At 38.2% G+C, this 25,588-nt stretch overlaps 1 protein-coding gene across 1 annotated transcript in view; it reads left to right on the forward strand.

The window, feature by feature from the left end:
- Positions 1 to 731: 731 nt before the first annotated feature.
- HDAC2 (histone deacetylase 2) overlaps positions 732 to 25,588 on the forward strand; it is a 35,372-nt gene continuing 10,515 nt past the window's right edge. The window contains exons 1-8 of the mRNA XM_005887698.3: positions 732 to 1,032; positions 13,555 to 13,667; positions 14,774 to 14,891; positions 17,081 to 17,155; positions 17,670 to 17,808; positions 20,317 to 20,458; positions 24,189 to 24,281; positions 24,363 to 24,471. Coding sequence (XP_005887760.1) covers positions 981 to 1,032; positions 13,555 to 13,667; positions 14,774 to 14,891; positions 17,081 to 17,155; positions 17,670 to 17,808; positions 20,317 to 20,458; positions 24,189 to 24,281; positions 24,363 to 24,471 — 841 coding nt within the window. The 5' untranslated portion in view covers positions 732 to 980. The remainder of the gene's footprint in view (positions 1,033 to 13,554; positions 13,668 to 14,773; positions 14,892 to 17,080; positions 17,156 to 17,669; positions 17,809 to 20,316; positions 20,459 to 24,188; positions 24,282 to 24,362; positions 24,472 to 25,588) is intronic.

A 25,588-nucleotide genomic window follows, 5' to 3' on the forward strand; every position in this document is an offset into this window, starting at 1 on the left:
CTCCCAGTTGTTGGGAGTCTCAATCGAGTTAACACATATCTATTACAGATATAAATGAAATACATCATAAATTAAATACTTAGAACCCTAACACATACATGCATGCCATAACTGCCTATTTAAAGTCAGGCAGTACTCTCTGCTCTTTCATGTCTGCAATAGGTCCCCTTAACAGGGGGGACCTCCTCCGAGGTCAAAACCTCCTCCGAGCGATTATCAGCAGAAAATGAAAAAAATAAATGAAATGCACGACGACCCAGTACAGGGATCGTGGGTTGCAGCTCGGCGGGTTCGAGAAGGTAGAAGGGGTGGGATAGTGGTCTCTCAGCGCCCGGCTCCGAGCACGTGGTCCGCCCCGGCGGGAGCTTCGCGACAGAGGGGGAGGGGAGCAGCGTGGGACTTCGCGGAGGGGGTCCAGGCGGCCCGGGCTACGGTTGGGGAGGCGCCGACTGCGCAGGCTCAGGATAGGCGCAACCACTGCGCGAAGATCCGAAGGGGGGGAGCGTTCACCCGGCTCCACGCTCCCTTTAGTTACCTAATCTAAAAGCGAAAGCCTGCTCTTTTTAAAAAAGAATCCTTTTACGACTGTATTGGGTAGCCGTCCTGTGCAAGTTGCTCATCATAAGAAAGCCTCTTTTCCCAAATTGAAGAAGCCTCTTGCCCCCTCCTCCCCGTGGAGTCGCAGTGGACGCGCCCCACCTCCCCTCGGCCTCCGGAGGTGGTTTGGCGGCCCCCTCCCCCTCCCCAGTGTCGCGAGTTGGCGCCGCTGCCACCCCCTGGTCCGCGCTCTCGGCCCTTCGGCCGGGCGGTACCCAGCCCTCCCGGCACCCCCCCTCCTCTCCTCCCTCCGGCCTGCCCTTCCCCGCGGGACTGCCACCGTCCGCCTTCACCCCAGCCTTCTCTCCCCGCCGGAGCCGCGGAGGCAGCAGTAGCAACAGCAGCAAGAGGAGGAGCCGGAGGCGGCGGTGGCCGGGGAGCCCATGGCGTACAGTCAAGGAGGCGGCAAGAAGAAAGTCTGCTACTACTATGATGGTTAGACATCGGGCAGGCGGGAGGGTGGGCGGCCCAGGGCTGCGGCGCCGGGCCCGGAGCCGCATCGGCTCTGCGGCCGCCGTCGCGAGTGGTTGCGCCGGGTGCTGAGGGGTCAGGAGGAGGGACCGACTTTTGGCAGCATCTTAACCCATTCCCGACCCGACGCCGTCCGGCAGCCTCCGCGGGGAGCTAAACGGACGCCCCACTTTTCCCTCCGGCCCCTCTCGCTCCGCCAGTGCGGTCCGCCGCCGGCCTGCCCTGGCTTGGTGCTGGTGCGAAGGGGACGGCCCTCCCTCGCGCCTGTCCCGCCCGCCGCTCGTGGGAGGGAGGTTTTGGGGGTCCCCTGCTCCGGCCGCCTGCACCCGACTTCTCCTCGCGGGCCCAAACAGCTACCCCGGCCCAGACTGCACACAAAGCCCCACGGCCCCGAGAGCTCCGCCCCTCCAGCCCCCATCCCTCCCCTCCCCGCCTCTCCGCTCCTCTGTGTCCCCGGCTGGCCCGAGCGTCTCCTCCTTTTCTCTGCCGCCGGCCTCACCCCGGACCCCTCGACCGGGTTGGGTGCTGGAGAGTAGCCCCTGAGGTTGGGGGCCCACGTCCACCTTGAGGCTCGTTCGCACCCCTCTTTTGCGTGGACTCCATCCCTCTCCTTTGTTTGCCGGGTTCTCTGAGCGCCACTTTCTCAGCATTCAAATGAAAGGGCTTCACTTCCTCAATAAAAATGAGGGTTTTCGAGTTTGAGGTAGTCAGTCTTCACGGGAAATGTGACGGTGGTGGGGCAGCGTGCTGTCGCTGTTGCTGCTTGTGTTGTAGATCAGCCTCGATGGGTCCTGGCTTGCCTCTCTGAGAGGCGGTTACCACCCACTTCTTTGTTGCTCTTTGTTCGATCAGGAAATACACCCTGCTTTGGAGGTGTAGGACCGATAGGTTTGGCATCTGGCTTGCGAAAGCTGTTTCTAGGTGGTGGGAGTCCTGGTGTTGGAAAACTTTGAGGAGTACAGCAGAAAGTACTAAATAATCAGATAAGCTTGAGCTCATGGAACAGTAAATTATAAAAATCAAATGATTTCGTTTTAGAGGTTCTGACCTCATTTGCAATTTGAACAGTCTTTTTGAATCCCATTTCCTGTGCTAGTCTAAATTACACTAAAAGAAGTGGTTACCTTTTTTATAGTTTGCACGAAGACATTAACTTATTAAATAGTTCCTAGTTAGGTTACTCTCCAGAGAAATTCTGAAATTTAACAAAGAAGCTAGGTTCTGAAAGTCCATCTGATTTGTGTGAAGCAATAAAAATTTTGGAAGCTGTTTCCTACATTCAGTGTATCATAAACTGTAAAATCGTAGACTAATGGAAAGATCTTAGAGGACTAGGTCAGAATAAATCTAGACTTTAATTTTAAAAATGGCCATATCATGTCTCTTCAGTTAGCAAGCATGAATCATTTTTGTGCCTGTTTATATAAAATAACCACCTGTGTCATTTGTGGAAAAATCTGAAATCTTACAGAAGAAATCTAAGTGTTAAATATTAACAGCCATGTTTTTAAAGTATTTTTTGAGAAGACTGCATGTATATGTGATACAAATTGATTTAAAATTATGCATCATGGAGGGGTGGAGATGGGAGTAGATTTTAACTTTAATGTAAATTACTGAAGTTTCTTAGAATTGATTTTTTAAGAGTCCATGCGTATTTTGGGTCACTGCCTTGACTTGGGTTCCATGACCAAATTGAAAAGTAAATAACCATGTGTGTAAGTTAATTTTTAAAATGATATTGTTTCTAAGGTTTAGAGATGTGTTAGCAGGGCTTGGGGTAGAGAAGAAAGGTTTTAAAAGGTTAGGGTAACTGGTACTGAGGCTCTGCCTGCAGCTGTTAGTTGCTGTTGACAGTGATAGAGTGATGAATTGAGCTGCTTGAAACTTCTTGTCACCAGCCTTGAACTGCAGAACCAGAAGGTACACTTAAGTAGTAGTTTTATCAACAGCTATTCTTTTCCTGGGCCCATTTACAATGAGTCTCCATTGAGGGGCTGGGAGCAAGTATTGAGCCCAAGGGCAGGATGCAGACTTGATAGGAAGAGTAATCTTTGTGATTTAGTCAGTGCTTATAGTGGACCATTCAACTGCTTCATCTGATGGCCGACAGCAGGTGTGTAATTGAATGTTTAGATGTCTCGGGTTAGGTTATCTGTCTTTTGTCTATGGCTCTTCCTTGAGTAATTTTTAGAATGGAATATGTAATTGCTTACATCAGGAATATGCTTTGGGTTCTTTTTGTGGGGGTGGGCTAATAAAATATTTTGCACAGGTTATTAAATTGAACAAGTATCATTATGCTAATTCTTTGTAGGTGATAGTATGTTAAACTGTGCATAGTTAATTCCAAAAGCTTAGATTTTCATCACCAGAAAAACCCTATTTTGTCAGCTTATAAAGATAGTGATAGTAGTTTTTTTTTTCTTTTTTTAATTGTGAGGAAAGAGCTTGTGCATCAGAGAACTGACTCTAAGATAGACAAACATCCAGTATTCCTTGCCGGGGGAAGTTCTGTGGACGGAGGAGCCTGGCAGGCTACAGTCTGTGGGGTCCCTCGGACACCACTTGGCAACTAAGCAACAACATCAGTGTTGAAAATAATAGTGTCAGTGTCAATAATTTATGAAACTAGAATAGCTGTTTTTAACTTGTTGTAAAGGGAGTAGAAGGAAGAAAGATCAAGAGGGAAGCAGTGAGGTATAGCAAATTCTGTAACCATAGGGATCCTACCTTTAGGCTTACTGGGACCAACAGGCCTACTCTTGGTGACACAGAGAGAATGTCTAGCAAATGAAAGGGACTTCTAAAGATGTATGTTCTTTTCTATGTTCACATTACAGTCTCAGTATCATACCGTTTAGATCACTGGAATGAGAGTTTCAAGGCATTGATGGATGAAATATCCTTAGACCTTTGAGAAAAAGTAAGAGAAGTTTTGGGGCTTCCCCGCTGGCTCATGGGTAAAAAATCCGCCTGCAATGCAGGAGCCACAGGAGATGCAGATTTGATCCCTGGGTGGGGAAGATCCCCTGGAGAATGGAAAACCAATCCACTCTAGTATTCTTGCCTGGAGAACCCCATGGACAGGGGAGGCTGGCAAGCTACAGTCCATAGGGTCGCCAAGAGTCAGACATGACTGAAGCAACTGCATGCACAAGAGAAATTTTTACTTTTGCAGCTTTTGACTCATGACTCGTTTCCTAAATCTTGATCACCTAGTATATACTGCAAGATTGTTGATAATCTATAAAACGATATAGTTATATCCCTTCTGGCTTTAAAATAATGTGATTTCTAGGAATTCCCTGGTAGTCAAGTGGTCGCGGTTTTGAGCTTCCCCTGCAAGGGGCATGGTTTCAATCCCTGGTCAGGGAACTAAGATCCCACATGCCACATGGCAAAAGAGAAAAAAAATAAAATGATGTGATTTCTGTACTTAAATATAATTAGCAAACCAAGCTGTGTTAGGCTCTGATACATGTACACGTATCTGTATGTACTGATACATGCATCAGTAATACTTTATCAAGAAATGTTAACTAGTTTGTTTTAAATTAGCTTGAGGCCAATTACCTTTAGTGTCTGTTTTATTGTATATACAATATATTAATAATAGGGTTGTATATCACAATTTGTATGATTACATGCATTGCTCTGTGTTGTATTTTTCCGTTCTCTGATAGGGTTCATCATAAGATTTGGAGAAAAGTGATTCAGAGAAAATCACTCAACACTGTACAAAGATAGACTGTAAAAGTTCCCAGTGTCGTGTCTCCCAGTATACACCGAGTCTGCTGTAGCACAGTATGAGAACTCTACTTGGCAGTCAACTATTGGCAGATTTCCTTAGATTTTATTTATAACAGTGATGGCAGAGCCTTTGCTGCCGCTGCTTAGTTGCTCAGCCATGTCCAACACTGTGCAACCCTATGGACTGCAGCCTGCCAGACTCCTCTGTCCATGGGATTCTCTAGGCAGGAGTATTGGAGTGGGTTGCCATGCCCTCCTCCAAGGGATCTTCCCAACCCAGGGATCAAACCTGGTCTCCTGCGTTGCAGGCAGATTCTTTACTGCTGAGCCACCAGGGAAGCCCAAGCCTTTGGCTAGGTAGTCTTTAATATATCTGCATGGGTTCTTAGTGGAGAAGGAAATGGCAGCCCACTCCAGTGCTCTTGCCTGGAGAATCCCATGGAGGGAGGAACCTGGTAGGCTACAGTCCATGGGGTTGCAAAGAGTCGGACTCAACTGAGCGACTTCACTCACTACTATGGGTTCTTAGATATAGTATAAACATTATTATCCTTGAAATAGGTAATCTTTTCTTTGGAGGCAAATCTGGATACTGAATTATAGCAGCAGTTCATAAATACCAGTGGTTTTATTGCACATCATTTATTTAAACATAGCCAAACATAAGACTAAGATTTTCATATACTTGAATTCTCTTCCCCAAGATTTTTTTTTTTACCATTTACTTCCTTCATATTTCACCTTAACAGAGAAGCTTTTCCCTTTTACCTTAATCCCTGTTAACTGTTTTTTCTCCCTATCAGTTACACCTAATTTTTGTCTTTCTTCCTACTGCAATACAAACTTCATGAGGATAAAATCTGTTTTGCTGATGTCTGTACTTCTACCTTTTCATACTGTTCGTGGGGTTCTCAAGGCAAGAATACTGAAGTGGTTTGCCATTCCTTTCTCCCGTGGACCACATTCTGTCAGACCTCTCCACCATGACCCGCCCGTCTTGGGTGGCCCCACACAGCATGGTTTAGTTTCATTGAGTTAGACAAGGCTGTGGTCCGTGTGATTAGATTGACTAATTTTCTGTGATTATGGTTTCAGCGTGTCTGCCCTCTGCCCTCTCGCAACACCTACTGTCTTGCTTGGGCTTCAAACCTTGGACGTGGGGTATCTCTTCACGGCTGCTCCAGCAAAGCGCAGCTGCCGCTGCTTACCTTGGACGAGGGGTATCTCCTCACGGCCACCCTTCCTGACCTTGAACGTGGAGTAGCTCCTCTCAGCCCTCCTATGCCCGCGCAGCCACCGCTCCTTGGATGTGGGGTTGCTCCTCTTGGCCGCTGCCCCTGGCCTTGGGCATGGGGTAGCTCCTTATGGCAGAAAGTGAAGAGGAACTCAAAAGCCTCTTGATGAAAGTGAAAGAGGAGAGTGAAAAAGTTGGCTTAAAGCTCAACATTCAGAAAACTAAGATCATGGCATCTGCTCCCATCACTTCATGGGAAATAGATGGGGAAACAGTGTCAGACTTTATTTTGGGGGGCTCCAAAATCACTGCGGATGGTGATGGCAGCCATGAAATTAAAAGATGCTTACTCCTTGGAAGGAAAGTTATGACCAACCTAGATAGCGTATTCAAAAGCAGAGACATTACCTTGCCAACAAAGGTCCATCTAGTCAAGGCTATGGTTTTTCCAGTAGTCATGTATGGATGTGAGAGTTAGACTGTGAAGAAAGCTGAGTGCTGAAGAATTGATGCTTTTGAACTGTGGTGTTGGAGAAGACTCTTGAGAGTCCCTTGGACTGCAAGGAGATCTAACCAGTCCATTCTGAAGGAAATCAATCCTGGGTGTTCTTTGGAAGGAATGATGATAAAGCTGAAACTCCAGTACTTTGGCCAGCTCATGCGAAGAGTTGACTCACTGGAAAAGATTGATGCTGGGAGGGATTGAGGGCAGGAGGAGAAGGGCATGACAGGATGAGATGGCTGGATGGCATCACTGACTTGATGGACGTGAGTCTCAGTGAACTCTGGGAGTTGGTGATGGACAGGGAGGCCTGGCATGCTGCGATTCATGGGGTCGCAAAGAGTTGGACCCGACTGAGGGACTGAACTGAACTGATACTCTACCAGCCTTAATAAAGATAAAGGTTTTTTTGCATTATTGATGAATGATAAATACCTTGTACTTTTACAGCTGGAATCCTTTTATGTATTCTAATTCTTAAAGCCACTCAAGTTACAGACAGGCAGGATGAGTGGCATTTTATTTATTTTCTCCATGAAAATAGATTTGTGTATCTGACTCAGCTCACCATCTAACCTTTTCTACATAGTCTAGTTTTAATGTCCAAGGAGAGAGCAACACCTGGTACCTAAAAGATTTTTCTTTTTTCCTTTGGTGACACAAGTTTGGAACTACTGCCACTGCTACCATAAAAAAAGAAAAGAAAGGGTTCCTCTGCTACCAAAAAAAAGTATTAGTAATTATTTATTTCCCTTAACAAAAACTTTAAATGCTTGTGTTGACAAATCCTTAAAGGAAACTATTGCAATTGGGGAGAAAGGTTAATTGTCTCTTTGGAAATGATAATAGCATTGAAAGGTGGGTGAGGTCAGATTTAAAGTTCAAGTGTTGGGGTGATGTCAATTTTGAGTTCAGAAATAATTAAGTGGAGTTAAAGTCCTTAATCTGTGATGTGTAGACAAAAGATTGAAATCCTAAGAAGAAAATATAAGACTATGTTAGAAATAAATACTGGAGAGGGTGTGGAAAAAAGGGAACCCTTCTACACTGTTGATTGAAATGTAAATTGATACAGCCACTATGGAGAACAGTATCAAGATTTTCCTTAAAAATCTAAAAGTGGAGCTACCGTATGATCCAGCAATCCCACTCTTAGGCATATATCTGAAGAAGATTCCCTGGAGGAGGAAATGGCACTCCACTCCAGTATTCTTGCCAGGAGAATCCCATGGACAGGGGAGCCTGGCAGGCTACAGTCGATAGGGTCACAAAAAGTCAGACATGATTGAGCAGAGAGGCATTTATCTGGAGAAAACTAACTTGAAAAGATACATGTACCCCAGTGTTTATTGCAGCACTGTTTACAGTCATCAAGACATGGAAGCAGCCTAACTGCGTCAACAAAGGAGTGGTTAAAGAAAATGCAACACACACACACACACACACACACACACAGTAATAGTATTACTCAATCATAAAAAGAATGAAATAGTGCCGTTTGCAGCAACATGGATGGACTTAGAGATATCATACTAAGTGAAAGGTAAGTCAGAGAAGGACAGATATCATGATACCATTTGTATGTGGAACCTAAAAAGATTATATAAATGAATTTATGTACAAAACGGATTCAGACTTAGGAAACACATTTATGGCTACCAGAGGGGAAAGGTGGGAAGGAGGGATAAATTAGGACTTTGTGATTAACATATACAAATTATTGTATATAAAATAGATAATCTGTATAATACTGTATGGCACAGGGAACTCTACTCAATATCCTGTAGTCACCTATATGGGAAAAGAGTGTGAAAAAGATACATGTGTAAGTATACTTGAATCACTTTTCTGTACACTCGAAACTAACATGACATTGTAAATCAACTATACTCCAATATAAAGAAATATTTTTAATTAAAAATATTTTTAAGAAGGAAAGGTAAGACTATGTTAGATAGTAAGTGAGGGGACCTTGGTAGGGTAAATTTAGACAAGGGAAGCCCCTGAAGGCGTAGAATGGGGCAGCCTCCTTAAAAGAGTTTTCTTTCATAAGACACTGCAGACTTCAAAGGCTACATAGTTAGAAGAGAGCTGGTGCGCTTAACAGAGGAAGCTAAGGGGAAGACATGGGAAACTCTAGGGTCAGGCCAGGTAGTAGAGAGCCAGACCACCCAAGACTGTGTGGTTAGAGATTTGGACTTTATTCAGGAAGCAGAAAGCCACAGAAGTTTTCTTAAGTGTCCGAAAAGTGGAGAAAGGATGAGAAAGAGTGATAGAATGTAAGACTGAAAGTAAGAATGAGTATATGTTGGTTCACATACAAGGTAATGAACGCAACTGATAGACATGGACATATTTAAGAGATTTTAGGAGTAAAACTGATAGAATTTGTTGATTGGGTTGGAAATGGAGTTGGGACTTTGTGACCACCAAATAAAAGATGGCTCCTAGATTTTTGAATTTTGAGCAGTTAGGTGCCTTATTCCAAGAGAAGAGGATTTAGAGCAGCACTGTTGATTCACTTACTTACTCAAGCACCCGCCTGGCACACAGTAGGCTCTTGATGTGTTAGATGAATGAGTGAACTTACCAGACTTGATAAATAAAGGTTGGTGGAAGAATGGCTGTGGGGTGGTATGAAATCCAGGAAAGTGGTATCATGGAAACCAAGACTGAGTATTTCAAGAAGTAGCCAGTGTGTTAAAGTCACTAGTGGTCTATCTAGTCTGTGGAAGACAAAAATAATACAGTATCTCTGTTTTTCTTGAATCGTTTTTTAGTCAACTTTAGGCATAAAGGTTAATTTCATAGTCCTGAAATCCAAAATTATCTGAAAAGTGAAAACAAAACTGTACAACTCATTTGGAATCAAAGCTTAACTTGAATTAATATTTACCATCTTTTTTATCATCCACTTATTTTGAATATTTACACATTTTTGCTGCAGAAATATTAATGTTTGCTTACAGAATGCGGCCCAGACTTAAGGTTGTCACAAAATATATGGCAAATACATCATATTACATTTATAAAATCAAATATATCTAGTCTCGAGAACTTTAAAGAAAAGAGATTGTAGACCTTGTTAGCCACTTCTGTTCTGGGAGCTTCTTGAAGAGTGAGCAGTTTTGAAAATTTTTGCAGGTAATACCTAAATCTTTTTGGTAATTACTTCACATTGACAAACTTTGTTGTATTCAATGAACCACTTCAAGCTAATTTTTCTGACTACTTACTTTACTGGTAAAGCATTTTTTAGTATTATGATGAAAATCGGGGTAACATTTTAAATGCCCAAATTACATTGCATCCTTGCTCAGTTGTGTCTGACTCTTTGTGACCGCATGGTCTGTAACCTGCCAGGCTCCTCTTTCCATGGACTTTTTCAGACAAAGATATTGGAATCGGTTGCTATTTCCTAGTCTAGGAGATCGTCCCAACTCAGGGATTACACCCATGTTTCCTGCATTGGTACTGCACCGCCTGGGAAGCCCCCAATTACGTTCCTGACCATTTAAACGAGGTGAATGAAATCCGTAGATTTCTGCAACTAAGGAAAGCTATTTATCTTTATGGAAAAGTGGATGTCTGCAAAGCAGCCATGTAGAGAATTTTGTGATAGGGTTAAGCAGTTGTTCTAGTACTCCCTTACATTTTGGAAGAATTCTGCATAAACCAAATAGCAGTTGTCTGTAGCTTGGCTGCCTTTGTGGACATGTGTCATTTACATAGTGAGCATGTTCTTGGTAGAACTGGGCCCCCAAAGTATAGCCAAGAAACTTGTTGAAAGCTGTGTATATGCATATAAAATTTGAGGACCCTGTTGGTAGATAGGTAGGTTTTTTTATGTTTATATTCTTTAAATGTTTGTATTCCATTTTGTGTCCTTTTCTTGTCAGGCTTCCCCCTACAATTTCTTTCCAATGACTGTAAGTGCTGTTACTTTCCCAGTAGCTACTACTTAAGAAGATTGGCAGAGTTGCTCTGCCCGAGTTTGAACCTAGCTCTTCTACTTGCTAGCTGTGTGACTTTCACAGTATCACATGACTTGTTTACATTGCTCCATCTTCACTTTAATAAAACAGGAACAGTAGTCATATTAATAATACCTACATCATAGGGTTGCTGAAAAGATTGACAGATAATAACATGTGAAGTGCTTGGAACAGTGCCTTCTTGGATGCTCTGAATAAATGCTAATTGCTACTAACATCTTTTTTTTCAAGCACTCTTGCTGAGAAATTGCAGCTATACTTTCCTTCTGTAGATTATTGTTGTCTTTCTCATAATTAGTTCAGTTCAGTCCAGTCTCTCAGTTGTGTCTGACTCTTTGCGACCCCGTGGACTGCAGCACGTCAGGCCTCCCTTTCATCACCAACTCCCGGAGTTTACTCAAACTCATGTCCATTGAGTTGGTGATGCCATCCAACCATCTCATCCTCTGTCCCCTTCTCCTGCCTTCAATCTTTCCCAGCATCAAGCTCTTTTCAAATGAGTCAGTTCTTCGCATCAGGTGGCCCAAGTATTGGAGTTTCAGCTTCAACATCAGTCCTTCCAATGAATATTCAGGACTGATTTCCTATAGGATGGACTGGTTGGATCTCCTTGCAGTCCAGGGGACTCTCAAGAGTCTCCAACACCACAGTTCAAAAGCATCAATTCTTTGGCGCTCAGCTTTCTTTATAGTCCAGCTCTCACATCCATACATGACTATTAGAAAAACCATAGCATTGATTCGACAGACCTTTGTTGGCAAAGGAATGTCTCTGCTTTTTAACATGCTATCTAGATTGGTCATTGGAGAAGGCAGTGGCACCCTACTCCAGTACTCTTGCCTGGAAAATCCCATGGATGGAGGACCCTAGTAGGCTGCAGTCCATGGGGTCACTAAGAGTCGGACACGACTGAGCGATTTCACTTTCACTTTTCACTTTCATGCATTGGAGAAGGAAATGGCAACCCATTCCAGTGTTCTTGCCTGGAGAATCCCAGGGACGGGGGAGCCTGGTGGGCTGCCGTCTATGAGGTCGCACAGAGTCGGACACGACTGAAGCGACTTAGCAGCAGATTGGTCATAACTTTTCTTCCAAGGAGCAAGCATCTTTTAATTATTAGATTAGTGATAGCTTTTTATTGAATTCTCAGTATGTACATAGCTAGAGTATTTGATCTTAAGATATGGTAGATATTAGAGACATTTCATCTTGATAATTTTTACACAGAGAAGATGGAAGTTATGTGAAGACTGTATGTGCTCAGCTGCTCGATTGTGTCTAACTCTTTGCGATCCCATGGACTGTAACCCACCAGGCTCCTATGTCCGTGGGATTTTCCAGGCAAGAATACTGCAGTAGGTTGCCATTTCCTACTCTATGGGATCTTCCTGACCCAGGGATCGAACCTGCACCCCTTGCATCTCCTGCATTGACAGGTGGATTCTTTACCTCTGTACCACCTGGGAAGCTAGAGAATCTTTATTTTTATTCTTGTTATCTCCTTTAGTAGGGATGATAACTTAGAAATACCTTCCTTGCATTAATTTAGGCCCGTGATACTTTGTAAATCTAGTGAGCTTTCCATATCTAAGAATTCACTGAGACCAGGATGCTTTCAAGGAACTTTAGTGTTGTCATGATGTAAAGCAGACATCATGACAATTTACAGCTAGGAAATTAGCTGTTAGTTTCCTGTACTCTCCCCATAGCTCTGCTTTGCTACTTGTCTGTATTGTCTTAGCTTTATTGTTGGCACAGATTAAGAAAAGTTGACCATGTGTATATATGAATTGTTTTCAGAGGAAAGCTTGTTTTGAAGATGAAGAGTTAAATAAATTAAAGGTGCAGCACCAACAAAATCAGTTAGTAGTAGTAGTAGAAATGAATATGTTATAATGTTACAAAAGTGAATGTTCATCCTGGACTACTATTAAAATATATGGAAGAGAGAAGCAGAAATTTTTGAATTCCAGTGTTGTTAAACAAACCAAAAAAAGTGTGTATTTAGGCAGGATTTTGAAAGATATTTTTGATCTAGAAGGGGAGTAAACATCATTCTTTAGTGTTTATTATATTTATTTAAGGTGAGTTCAAACCATTGCAATCAGATTGGCTCAGATTTTAGACTTGGTTATTTAAAAACTAGAATTAGTACTGAAAGTAATTTCTGATAAACATTGTTGAAAAAATTGCCCATTGCATTAGAAAAATGGTGTATATTTAAGTGGCATCCTTAACACTTTTTATTATAGAAACACTGGCTCTTTACCTACTTAAAAGTATTAATTTTATTGGAATTTGGTAGGCAAAAATCTGGGTTTTTGGTGTTATTTAAAGTAAACCTTATGTGTAAATTGTTAAGACCTGGAATGTGAGATATCATAAAAAGATAGGAATTATAACTTTTTAATCATGAAGAATGAGGCAAAATATCCTCAGTAGCCTGAAAAATGTAGTAAGTATGTCATAACAAAACTTTATTTAGGATCCCAGTTTCAGTTACCAAAATTCCTTATTGACTGATATGGATGTATAAAACATTTCAGCCACGGTAATACCACCTGTATAGGATTTGAGGATGCCAGTGAATCATCTAAGAAGGAATAAATCATACTCGTGAAACTCCTTATGTACCTTACGCATCTGAATTTTCCATTGAATACTAAAAGCAGGTGTCACTTTAAGGAACAGTAACTCCTTTTTGTAACTTGAGTAGAGTATTTTATTTATGCTAATCCCAAACTTCTAGTAGACTAAAAATCGGAAAAGCTTGCTTGCCTTAATATTTGAACAAACATAATGTATTGATGGAGTCCTCAGAGTGTAAAAACATGCATAGTATCTTGGTTTTCTAATACTTTGAGAGTTGCAGAATTTAATATCATTATTTAATATTTTAAATAAAGCTTATTTTATTTAGATGACATCTTCTAATAGTGAACAATAAATAGTTCATTAAGATTCTCTTGTCTGTATTGTTCATTTTGTCTTTCCTTTTTTAGGTGATATTGGAAATTATTATTACGGACAGGGTCATCCCATGAAACCTCATAGGATCCGCATGACCCATAACTTGCTGCTAAATTATGGCTTATATAGAAAAATGGAGATATATGTGAGTATACCTTTTGGTAAATATTCAGTTTTCTTTGTTTTTTACCATTGCTTTGAATTGTTTTCAAAGTTGGAGGGCATTTAGCAGATGAAAAGGACTGGAAGGAAACAGAAAGTCCTCTTTCTTTGTTTCAGTTTTCAGAGAGAACTTGAGAGTGTGGGAGCTGTGGCCTCCTTTTTCCCTTTTTCCTTCAACCATTTAAAAAAAACAGTCTCCCTCCCCCAGGTTTTCCCATAACTAGAGACCAATTCAATTTAGCATACTAAATATTTTTGTTAAAATAATTATTGACCTGTCTACGCTGCTGAAGAGTTTGATCTGGGACTATTACAAAAGAATTAGGTAGAAAATTAATCATACAAATATTTGTTGGCATATGAAACACTGTATTAGTAAGCATGCAAAGTGTCTGTTGTGCAGAAAAGATAAGAATGTAGATAAACAGAAGATGCAACAATTCCTGTCTGTTGGGTGAGAATAGGACGGCTTGGAGCAGTGAACAGAGTTGGGCAATATGTGTAAGCATCTTTCTTTGAGATCATAGACATTTAGAGAAGAGGAGTTGAATAGGAATTGCATTCAGGAAGCCTTGTGGAAGAAGGGTGTCATAAATGAAGTGAACTTCCTAGGAGCAAGGATGATTAGGATAGTCAAAGGAAAAGGAAGAGAGATTGTGAACTAATAGAAAATGAGTCTCATTTTACCTGGATGAGTCTCAACCTTCCTAAAAATTAATGGTCAGTGATGAAATTACTGGCTATGGAGCAGAAGGTTTATGATAAAAAATGTTAGAAAGTAGAGTTTATGCACATGGGTTTGTCTTTAGAAGGATTGACCCATTTCCACTAAAAGAAAAGGAGTGATTAATTCATAGTTGGTGTTAGACCTGTGTAATCCTTTTTAAAGGAATATTGTTTTTGAAATGGATTACTGCTTTCTGAAACACACATGTATAAATTTGGATTTGCTTTGAAATTTATCTCTTTTATTCTGGCAGACCTAGTTCTTTTGAGCATAGTGGTAGGGGACATTGTATACTTTGTGTTTGGTAACCCTGATCTAACCAGTTGTAATTCCACAATTCTGACATTTATTTTTCTTCACAGAGGCCCCATAAAGCCACTGCTGAAGAAATGACAAAATACCACAGTGATGAGTACATCAAATTTCTACGTTCAATAAGACCAGATAACATGTCTGAGTATAGTAAGCAGATGCAGAGATGTACGTTTCTATGTTAAAAGTATATATTAGTAGTGATAAGTATAAATAAGTACTTTCAGAACTTGCAATTAGAGTTACCTAAATCTAGATATTTTCCTGATCTAATTATTTTAATTGTTTATTTATTTTTAAAAGTCCATATGACAATACTAAAACTGCTTAAAAAACAAACAAACAAACAAACAAAAAGCAGCCTACCTGAAGCTTATTGGTCTGCCAAACTGCCAAAGAGCCATTTGGATGTTCTTTGCTCTTTGTTTTGGTTTGTGTTAACTTTGAGATAGTGGATGTTGGTAGGGAAACCTCACTCCCCTGCTTTTAAAAATATGACTGTACTTTGGCATTAGTCTGGTGTGTATATTTCTTGTCTTCTATTTGTGTGCTTTAATCCAGACTATTCCAGAAAGTTCCAAAAAAGCAAAACTTGAATTTGCCTCTTGTAGGCAACTGTTTACATTGCATTTACAACTATCTGTTGGTGCTGCTAAGTCATTTCAGTTGTGTCCGACTGTGTGCAGCCCACCAGGCTCCCCCATCCCTGGGATTCTCCAGGCAAGAATATGAGTGGGTTGCCATTTCCGTCTCCAATGCGTGAAAGTGAAGTCACTCAGTCGTGTCTGACTCCTAGCGACCCCATGGACTGCAGCCTACCAGGCTTCTCCGTCCATGGGATTTTCCAGGCAAGAGTACTAGAGTGGGTTGTTATTGCCTTCTCCATTACAACTATCTACTTTCAACTTAATACAACTTAATTCAACTTAATACAGCTATCATTGTATTAAGTATTGAGAGTAATCAGAGATGATTTAAATATATGGGAGGATGTTCCATTGGTTGTATGAAAATACTGTATAAGGGATTTGAGCATCCCCAGAATTTGGTATCATCTGGGTCCTAAAAACAATACCTTGTTGATACCAAGGGACAATTGTATGTATATCTGTATTTTCCTTTGCTGTATCAATGAAGCTTTTGATTCTCTTCTATACAGTGTTCTATTTTGTAGATATTTTATTATAAGAGATTGAATGCAAGAAGATAGAGTGCAAGATGTCTTTCTAAAATGACTAGAACAGTGTTTTTTAAAGCTTGATACTGGAGTTCATTCCGATGTTTTTATTGATGGACTTCAGTAATGATTTTGTTAAAAGAAAACAGTATTGTTTGTTCAATAATACTAAATTAAGTATAGTTGCTAGACATCTTATAAATTCATAGAATTTGATGTACGTTTTATTTATCTCAAATTTGATTCAATAAAATGTTGTATTACAAATATTAATAGATATTATTTGCCCCTGTTTTTTCAATGGGGATTTAGGCTTAGATTAAGTCATAGTTAGCCCTAAGATAAAATGAACTAACAGGATTGGTTTTAAATTTACATAATTCTGAATTGTATTAAGATAATGGTCATATCTGAAGAGCAGGAAGCTAAAATGTATACGTTAAAATAAATGAAGGATGTGCAAAGCTATACAAAGTAATGACCCTTTTTCTTGAAGAGGATATAAATTGAGGGGTGAGGAGAACTGAGAATGGGTTGTACGATCTATGTCCATTTCGTCCTCTCAGTACTGAGAAGCTAAATACGTTGTGATGTGCTGTGTATCTATATGCATGTGTTGTCTCCTTGTGCATAAGTCTCTCTCATCTGCATCTTGGCTGTTAGGAGCTTAGTTAATTCTTAACCATCTTTTAAGATTAACATTAACCATGGATGTGGGCAACCAACTGTTATACTTTTTTGGTAATCAGTACATTTCAAAGTTATGGATGTTCTGTACACTTAAAGTAGTTTTAAAGAATGTAAATCATAAAGCAATTGGACTTAAATTTAAACTTTTTAGGATTTTTATTAATTTACTGTTGTATATTTAAGGAGAAATGCCTAGGAAATTTAACCTCATATTTTAATTAAATAACACCAAATACCTTTTCTATTTTGATAGCTATTGATTTGTTTAAAAAGCAGATATTTTCCACAAATAATCATGTTAAGAATTGGTGGCAGTATTTCAGATAAAATATTTTAACTGCCTTGGATAAAATTGCATACTTTACTACTGTGATATGCATATTTTATGAATGCATCAAATAAATGTTATTTTTAGGATATAGTTTTTGTAAGAAAAGGCTTTCATTGATTCACAGAATGGATTGAAATTAATGAAATCCGTCTTCCACAGTTAATGTCGGAGAGGACTGTCCAGTGTTTGATGGACTTTTTGAATTTTGTCAGCTTTCAACTGGTGGCTCAGTTGGTAAGTGTCTTGATTTCATCAAATTTAAAAGTTGATTTAAACTTGTGTGTATTTTTTGAGATGTTTGTTTGAAACAAGCTTTAATAGTGGCTGATTTTCGTAACAAAAGCAGTATGTGTATAGTATGCGTATAGTATGCGTATAGCTGTTTACAGTTACAGTTGTTTTCAGTGGCGCGCCCCCCCCCCCAGTTTTGTGATCATCATGTCACAAACTTTTTATTTGCAGCTTTTTACTTCAGTTGCATTTTCACTTACAGACTTCTTTTTCCTCCCTTTCTTCTAGCTACCATTGTCACTACCGCTTTCCAACTATGTGCTCTGATTTAACCAGATCACAGCTACAGGAAAATATTTACCTAAAGAGAAACTGTTAGTGCCCATGACAGTGATCCTCCTATGATTTTATACTCATTTGCTTATGCATGACATCCTCTTTCCTCTAGGGCTTTTCTCTAGTTATAGTAACTTTTAATTTTGAACATTTAAAAATTTCTCCTATCTTTAATTGTTAGCTGGTGCTGTGAAATTAAACAGACAACAAACTGATATGGCTGTTAACTGGGCTGGAGGATTACATCATGCTAAGAAATCAGAAGCATCAGGATTCTGTTATGTTAATGATATTGTGCTTGCCATCCTTGAATTACTAAAGTAAGTTCATTGTGTTTGACATTTTTCCTGTAAAAAGTGTTTTAATTTATAATAAAAAACTGTGCCTTTTTTAAAACGTGAACAATGGGTTGAAAATAGTTAATAAATCATGTACAGATTCATTCTAAACCATTGTAAAAATGTAGGAAATTTGGCTAGTTCTTGTATGATTAAGAATGAGAAGTGCATATTAATGTCTGAGAGTTTATTAAGTACCTTCCTAAAAGTATTAGAAGTAGCTTGACAGTTTAGATTGGAGATGTAGTTCTAACTATTGAAAAAAAATGACGTGACCCGAAGTTTGTGTTTTAACATTTTGTAAGTTTTAACTTTTCAAGAAAAAAATTTGAAACCTGTGTTGAAATTTGTTTACCTGTTGAATGTGACCAGTTCACTGCCTAGCTCCCTCATAGAGTGAGGTTTTGTTCTCTACTAATGGATATAATTATCTCTATCTCTAAATTGCTAAAGGAGGTTTTGTTCTCTACTAATGGATATAATTATCTCTATCTCTAAATTGCTAAAGGAATCAGTTTTAAAGTTTTTCTTGACTGTCAGTTGGAGAGAAAGATCTGTAGAGGTATTTGTGATTTTGGAGATTTACACAGTTAGACTTTTTTTTTTTAACTCTCATTAGATAACACATCTTAGCCGATTCTACTTAAGATGGTAACAAATTGGTATTTTTCTCAAATTGAAAATGTTCTTGCCTGAAGTTATTCCATGCATGCTATTTATAAAGGCTGATTTTTCAGTCACTTAAAATTAGATATTGACTCAATAAACAACTGAGCTGTGTTATTTGACTAATAGAGAGCCAGGAAAACCACTTGAAATCATTTGCCTTGTTTTAACTCACTGTTGGTGTTGGTTCCTGTGTCTTCATCTCAGAGCAGTAGTTCTTGCCCGCATGCTAGTAGTCAACAAGCTTAGTTCAGTTTCTCTGGACACATTTCTTCAACTGGTACAAACTTGATTTAATTAACAGCAAACAGCTTTTGAGCCATTCAGACACTGTTCACGCTGTGTGAAAGTCACTCAGTCGTGTCCTACTCTTTGCAACCCCATGGACTATACAATCCATGGAATTCTCCAGGCCAGAATACCAGAGTGGGTAGCTATACCCATCTCCAGGGGATCTTCCCAACCCAGGGATCGAACCCAGGTCTCCCACATTGCAGGCGAATTCTTTACAAACTGGGCTGTGAAGGAAGCCCGTTACATGCTATTTTTCTTTTATTATTTTATAGAAAGTCTATGATGAGACATTGTTTTCTAAGTTTCTGAATGTTGCTTTCCTGTGAGTTGAGGATATTCTTGTGAGGGCTTAGTCTTGTTTTGTCAGCCTGTATGTATTACATTCTTTTAACATGGCTGTGGTAGTATTGTAAAATGAATAATAGTACTATACCATCTAATTCCATAAAAATCATCACTTCCTTGTGCCTTGAAAGGATGATATATGACATTCACTTTCTTTATTTCTTGTTTTGACATGAGTTATCACTAACATAAGATGTCCAGAATGATGATACTTGTGACTCTGAAAATGCATTCGGATTCCGCTGTGATTGGTCGTTCTCCAAGCAGCACTGTCAAGTGATGAGAAGCTTGTGGTTTCTGTCACAGCCATTCAGTTGGAAAGAAAAAGAAGCCATAGAGAATAGTGAACAAACAAGCATGGCCATATTTCATTAACACTTTACTTATAGACATTGAGAAGGCAGTGGCACCCCACTCCAGTACTCTTGCCTGGAAAATCCCATGGATGGAAGAGCCTGGTAGGCTGCAGTCCATGGGGTTGCTAAGAGTCGGATACAACTGAGCGACTTCACTTTCACTTTCCACTTTCACGTATCGGAGAAGGAAATGGTAACCCACTCCAGTGTTCTTGCCTGGAGAATCCCAGGGATGGGGGAGCCTGGTGGGCTACCCTCTATGGGGTCGCACAGAGTCGGACACGACTGAAGCGACGTAGCAGTAGCAGTAAAGACATTGAAATTTAAATTGCATTTAATTGTCACATATGAAATTAATGTTTTTGATTATATTTTCAGTCATTTAAAAATGTAAAAAAAAATATGTTCTCAAAGACTGTACAGAAGCCATTGTCTGCATTTGAACTGTGTCACACCCTATTTTATAATACTAAAGATTTACTAGAGAGATGTGAGATGCTTTACAGTAGCAATTGTAACTAAGGTGTAATCTTTAATTATAAATATATAGAAACATGCACTATGTTTTCAAAGCAGAATAAGAGATATTTCAGAAAGTAAATACATTTTCTTACCTAGATATAAAGGTTGTAAAGAGAAGATTTATAAGATCTGAGGTTCAAACTCTGACTTGAGGGTGGTCTCTTTGAATGGTCTCTTAGGCTAGAAGTAAAGAAAAGAAAGGGGATTAAACATTCTGGAATGTGGGAGCTCAAAAACAGGTGTCCTAAATCTATGGTAGTTCTTCCTGTCTTAAAACCTTATTGAAAACTTATGGCTTTGTTTGCAGGTATCATCAGAGAGTCTTATATATTGATATTGATATCCATCATGGTGATGGTGTTGAGGAGGCTTTTTATACAACAGATCGTGTAATGACTGTATCATTCCATAAGTATGGGGAATACTTTCCTGGAACAGGAGACTTAAGGGTAAGATTGAATTCTGTCTGAATAAATGTTATGAGATGAACCTAGAGGAGGTTAGTAATCTTACACCTGAACTAATATTTTTCTGGATCATTAATTTGAAGCTTATATGAAAGATTAAGTCATTTTTATGTGCTGTAATGTTGTTGTAATTCACTTTTTTGCTGACTATAAGCAAAAATTCAATAACTTTAAGGGCTTTCTTTTGCTGAGCTTTTTATTTGGTTGAATAAATACTTTGGAACATCCACAAAGCATGAAGCAGTTTTTTTGATGTTAAGTTTGAATCATCAAACCCTACTTGATTGTAGCCTATATTGCTATTGAACATAAAGATTGGTGGGATAAAATAATTGACTAGAGTCTTTTTAAGGTTTTTGTATTGCCCTCTTTTTGTGATTTGTCTTTAATTACTCAGACTTTAATCTCTTTTTTTCTTTAGGCTTCCCTCTCTCCCCCCTCATTTCTATCCCCCAACTCCCTCGCAATTTAGGGAGAAAAAGAATATCATAGCTTATCCTGCCTATTTATATATTAAGCACATTTATTTCTATTATATTTCTGTTATCTTCTTTCATTTAGTGCTTTGAAGTCCCCCCCACCTTTTTTTTTTCTTTTTGCTTCACTAGATGTTTTGATTTTTGAACCAAACTACAAGCACATTGAAGTTTATTCAAAAATTTATACAGCTGCTTTTATTTTTTTTTTAAACAAAAAGATTTTTATTGAGGAGTAAAGTCTACAAATGAAAAGGCACAGAAAACATGAACTTTAAAAACACTAAAGAAATACATATCAGTATACATTTAACTCAAAGCAAAAAATTTGTTTACCATTTCCATTTTATTCTCATCTTTTTACTCTATAGGCCTTTGTGGGGAGGGTCAGCTGCTTTTAATTTAGCTGTATTATATGGGAGATTTCTTTTAGCATGCCATTCAACATTAGTCCTAAACTATTATGTTAAGGTAAGTTTTAAGTCTGTGATATGTCCTTATGTTAGAGTTTAACAACCAAAAGTTTAGAGTGGGCTTAAAGTAGTCTTCAAATATATGATTTAATTGTTTGATCACAAGGTTGTGTTCTTTCAGTAAGAGTGCAGATGATGAAACTTTTCTTTACCCGTAAGTGGGTAGGAGGTCATTTGTTTCATTTATTTCAGTTTAAATTATGTGGCTTTTAAAATAATTTATATTTTCAGTTCTTTCTTGCCTTGGTAGCTCATCCAGTGCCTTTACCCACTTGGTCTTATCTTACAGACCAGTGATTCCCAATGATCCTTAAACTAGCAGAGTCAGTTATACTGGAGAACTTAAAAGCACATATTCTCAGACTCCAGAAATTCTGAATGATTCTATTCTGCACACTAAAATTCGAGAACCACTGCTCTAAACCAGTAGAATTTGTCTATAACCATTGCACTCTGATGGAAATTAAGCAAAAACTTTCCCAGCTTTAAGCTTAAAGAAATTACACTGCAAGACAGTGTAATTTTAACTCATCTCAGAAATGGCAGTGGAAGCCTCTGTTTAATTTCTAACAGTGTACTTAGAATTGTTTGAAGTTGGAAGATACTGGAAAATGTGTGTTTTAAAGATTGAAAATGACTTTCAACATCTCTTTTCCTCTCAAGATTTTATACTCCTATGAAATGTCACATTTCTTTTCCCTTTAGGTATTAAAAGATATCCCCAAGTTTAGGAAACTAAAATCAGTTTCCTACATTGTACGTGTTGTTGTATTTGGACTTTCATGAAGTTCAAGTATTATATAATTTAGTAAACATTACCATTTCTACCTGAGAATTCATTCTAAATCAGAAAAGAAGTCTACTGTGAGCTTAGATCGTTGTTAAAACTATGCTTGCATTATTATTAGATCAGTAGTCTGTAGATGGAAGAAAAAAAAACAAAGGTGTGATAAGTAGTAGTAGTAGATGGAAGAAAAAAAACAAAGGTGTGATAAGTAGTAGTAGTAGTTGTCGTAGGTGTAGTAGTAGTTACGGAGGGTATAAAACTTGGTCCAATAAGGGCCGCAGTTCTGAACTGTGAGTGAGAAGTGCTTTTAATTCACCTTTAACTCGAGTGAGAAGTGCTAACCAACTTTCTGTATTCTGAAATCTTAGTGTCAATGTGTATTCCAACTGTGTTTTTTTACTACAGAAGTCTCAGGATTTACAGCATTTTAGTTTGTCCATATGTGTTTAGTTTGTATTTAGTTATATAAAAATTTAGATTCTTTAAGAAAAATTGTGGGAGTGTGTGTGTAATTTCATGCTTTTTCATCAAAAGTTGGATCATAACAACTCTAATATTGAAGGGTGAAGGGTAAACTATGCTCTTTAAAAAATGGATTCAAGCTGAGATTGTTCCATGAGAAAAAAGGGAATAACATGTATTTGTATTAGTAATCCTAAAGATTCATATATATTGAGACATTATACAATTGACCCTTGAAAAACAAGGGAATCAGGGATGCTGACTCTCCTGCAATTGAAAATCTGCATATGACTGACTCCCCAAAAGCATGAATACTAATAGCCTTCATGATAACATAAATGGTCAATTAACATATTTTGTACATCTACATATATTTTATGCATTCATGACATACTTTGTTCTTAATTTTCAAAAATATTTCTAAGTGCAGTTCACATGCAGGTTTTTTCATGTTGTTTCAAACCTCCAGAAAAATTTTCTAATACATTTATTGGAAAAAAAATCTGCACAAAAGTGGACCCACCATTCAAACCTTTGTTGTGTAAAACAGGTCAATTGTAATGAGAAATGTCTCTACCATCTCTTCTAAAATTATACAGTTGACTCTTGAACAACACAGGTTATGAACTTCTGAGGGACTTTTTTCACTAAGTAATTACTTCAGTGCTACACAATTTGCAGTTAATTGAACCCACAGATGCAGAATTGTAAATATGGAGGACAGACTGTAATGTTAAACTCAAGTTTTCAACTATGCTGTTGTTTATACCCCAGTGTTGTTCAAAAATCAACTATTCATAGTGTGTGTGTGTGTACATATATACACATATACATAAACATAGATTTACACATGCATAAATTATAATTAATAAAATAAGTATATATGTTTTGTATGTATGTAGCTGGAACTCAGTTTCTCTCTTTTGCTTCTTTTGGGAGGTATTAATGCCTTGAGTGATACTTTTTTAACAAGTAGAAACAAAATTTATTTCAAGCCTAGTTAAATAAGACAGATTTCAGTGTTTTAGTCTGTAGCTGTTAAAACTTGAAGAAAGTCTTACCAGTATTAATCAACTCATACCAGATTGTGAGCCACAAGAAACGGTTTTGCATTAGAGACAATGCAGGACAACCCTGTCCTGCAGGGTTCTTTGGCTCAGAGTTTGAATTTCCTACAGTTTGACTGGTAAATTTGTCTTGTGTATTTTGTTTATGACAAATTTCTTGAGTTAATATTTAATTTCAAACTGCCCTTAACTGTGTTAAATTTCTTTCCTCCCCAAAATAATCATTACAGATTAACTAGAATTGGTTCTTTTCAGCTTTATAAATATCCATAAATGTTGAAATACATACTTATTCTATATTATTTCCTCTCTCAGCCTATAAGATGAATTCAGAATTGGGTTTGTTACCTACTCTTTTAAATCTTTTTAAAATATTTGAATAATTAAATATGTCAAACTTTTTATTATAATGTATTCTCTAAGATCTACTTACACTATGTATTTTAGGATATTGGTGCAGGAAAAGGCAAATACTATGCTGTCAATTTTCCAATGAGAGATGGTATAGATGATGAATCATATGGCCAGATATTTAAGCCTGTAAGTATTACTATTTTTTAAAATGAAAAGGAATTCTAAAATGTTTTTTAGAGATATTAACATTTGTTACCTTATACATAGATTATTTCAAAAGTGATGGAGATGTATCAGCCTAGTGCTGTGGTGCTACAGTGTGGTGCAGACTCCCTATCTGGTGATAGACTTGGTTGCTTCAATTTGACAGTTAAAGGTAAGCGATTTGAAGGGTGATACTCCAGAAAAAAATTTTCTTCTTCCTAAGAACTTCCCATAAAAATTGTCTTTTTTTACCTGCTACTTAACACGGAACCACGTGTGTCTTATATTTTTTACAGGTTTTTGGCATATGTATGTATGTATTTCGAATTGATTTATATAATTACAGTTAATCTAGTTTCAGTAAATTAGGTCTTTTATTTTGTCAAATTTATATATACATTTTTATGTGAGCAGTTTTATAAGACTTGTTGCTGTCCCAACCAAGGCAGTGATTTTCTTCTCTTTTTTTTAACTTATATTTGTTTATTTATTTATTCTGGTTTTATTAAGATGTAGTTGACATGTAGCCATGTAAGCTTGAGGTGCACATTATAATTTGACTTCAATAGCATGATTTCAGCATCGTGAAATGATTAACACAGAAGGTTTAGTGAACACTCATCATCTCCTATAGTTAAAACATTAAAGAAATAGATTGAAAATGTGTATATTTTTCTTTGTGATGAGAACCCTTAGGATTACTGTCTTTAACAGCTTTCATTTATAATATACAGCAGTGTTAATTATCTGCATCATCATGTACATTTAATCCCTCATACTTATTTATCTTTTAATTAGAAGTTTGTATCTTTTTATTATCTTCATCTAATCCCCTCCCCACCTCTGGTAATTACAAATCTGATCTCTTTTTCTGTCAGTTTGTTTGTTGTTTGTTTTTGAAGTATAATTGACCTGCACCATTATAGTAGTTATTTTCTGGTCCACAGCATTGTAATTTGATAATCTGTACATTTCCAAATGATAACCATGATAAGTCTAGTTGTCATCAATCATCATGCAAAGATATTATTTTGCTGTTGACTGTATTCCCAACACTATATTTCATACCTGTGTCTCATTTATATTGTACTTTTTAATCTCCTTCATCTGTTTCTCTCCCCTCTTGCAACTATCTTACTTGTTTTCTGTAACTATTTCTGTTAAGTTATATTTGCTCATTTGTTTTTTAGATTCCACATATTACACTTAGCATAATTTTCAACATTTTTGGTTGATTCTTTTGGTGCTTACCTTTCTTAAGACAATATGCAAGCTTTTTTTATTTTTTT

This window comes from Bos mutus, chromosome 9 (genome assembly GCF_027580195.1).
Source record: "Bos mutus isolate GX-2022 chromosome 9, NWIPB_WYAK_1.1, whole genome shotgun sequence".
NCBI lineage: Eukaryota > Metazoa > Chordata > Mammalia > Artiodactyla > Bovidae > Bos > Bos mutus.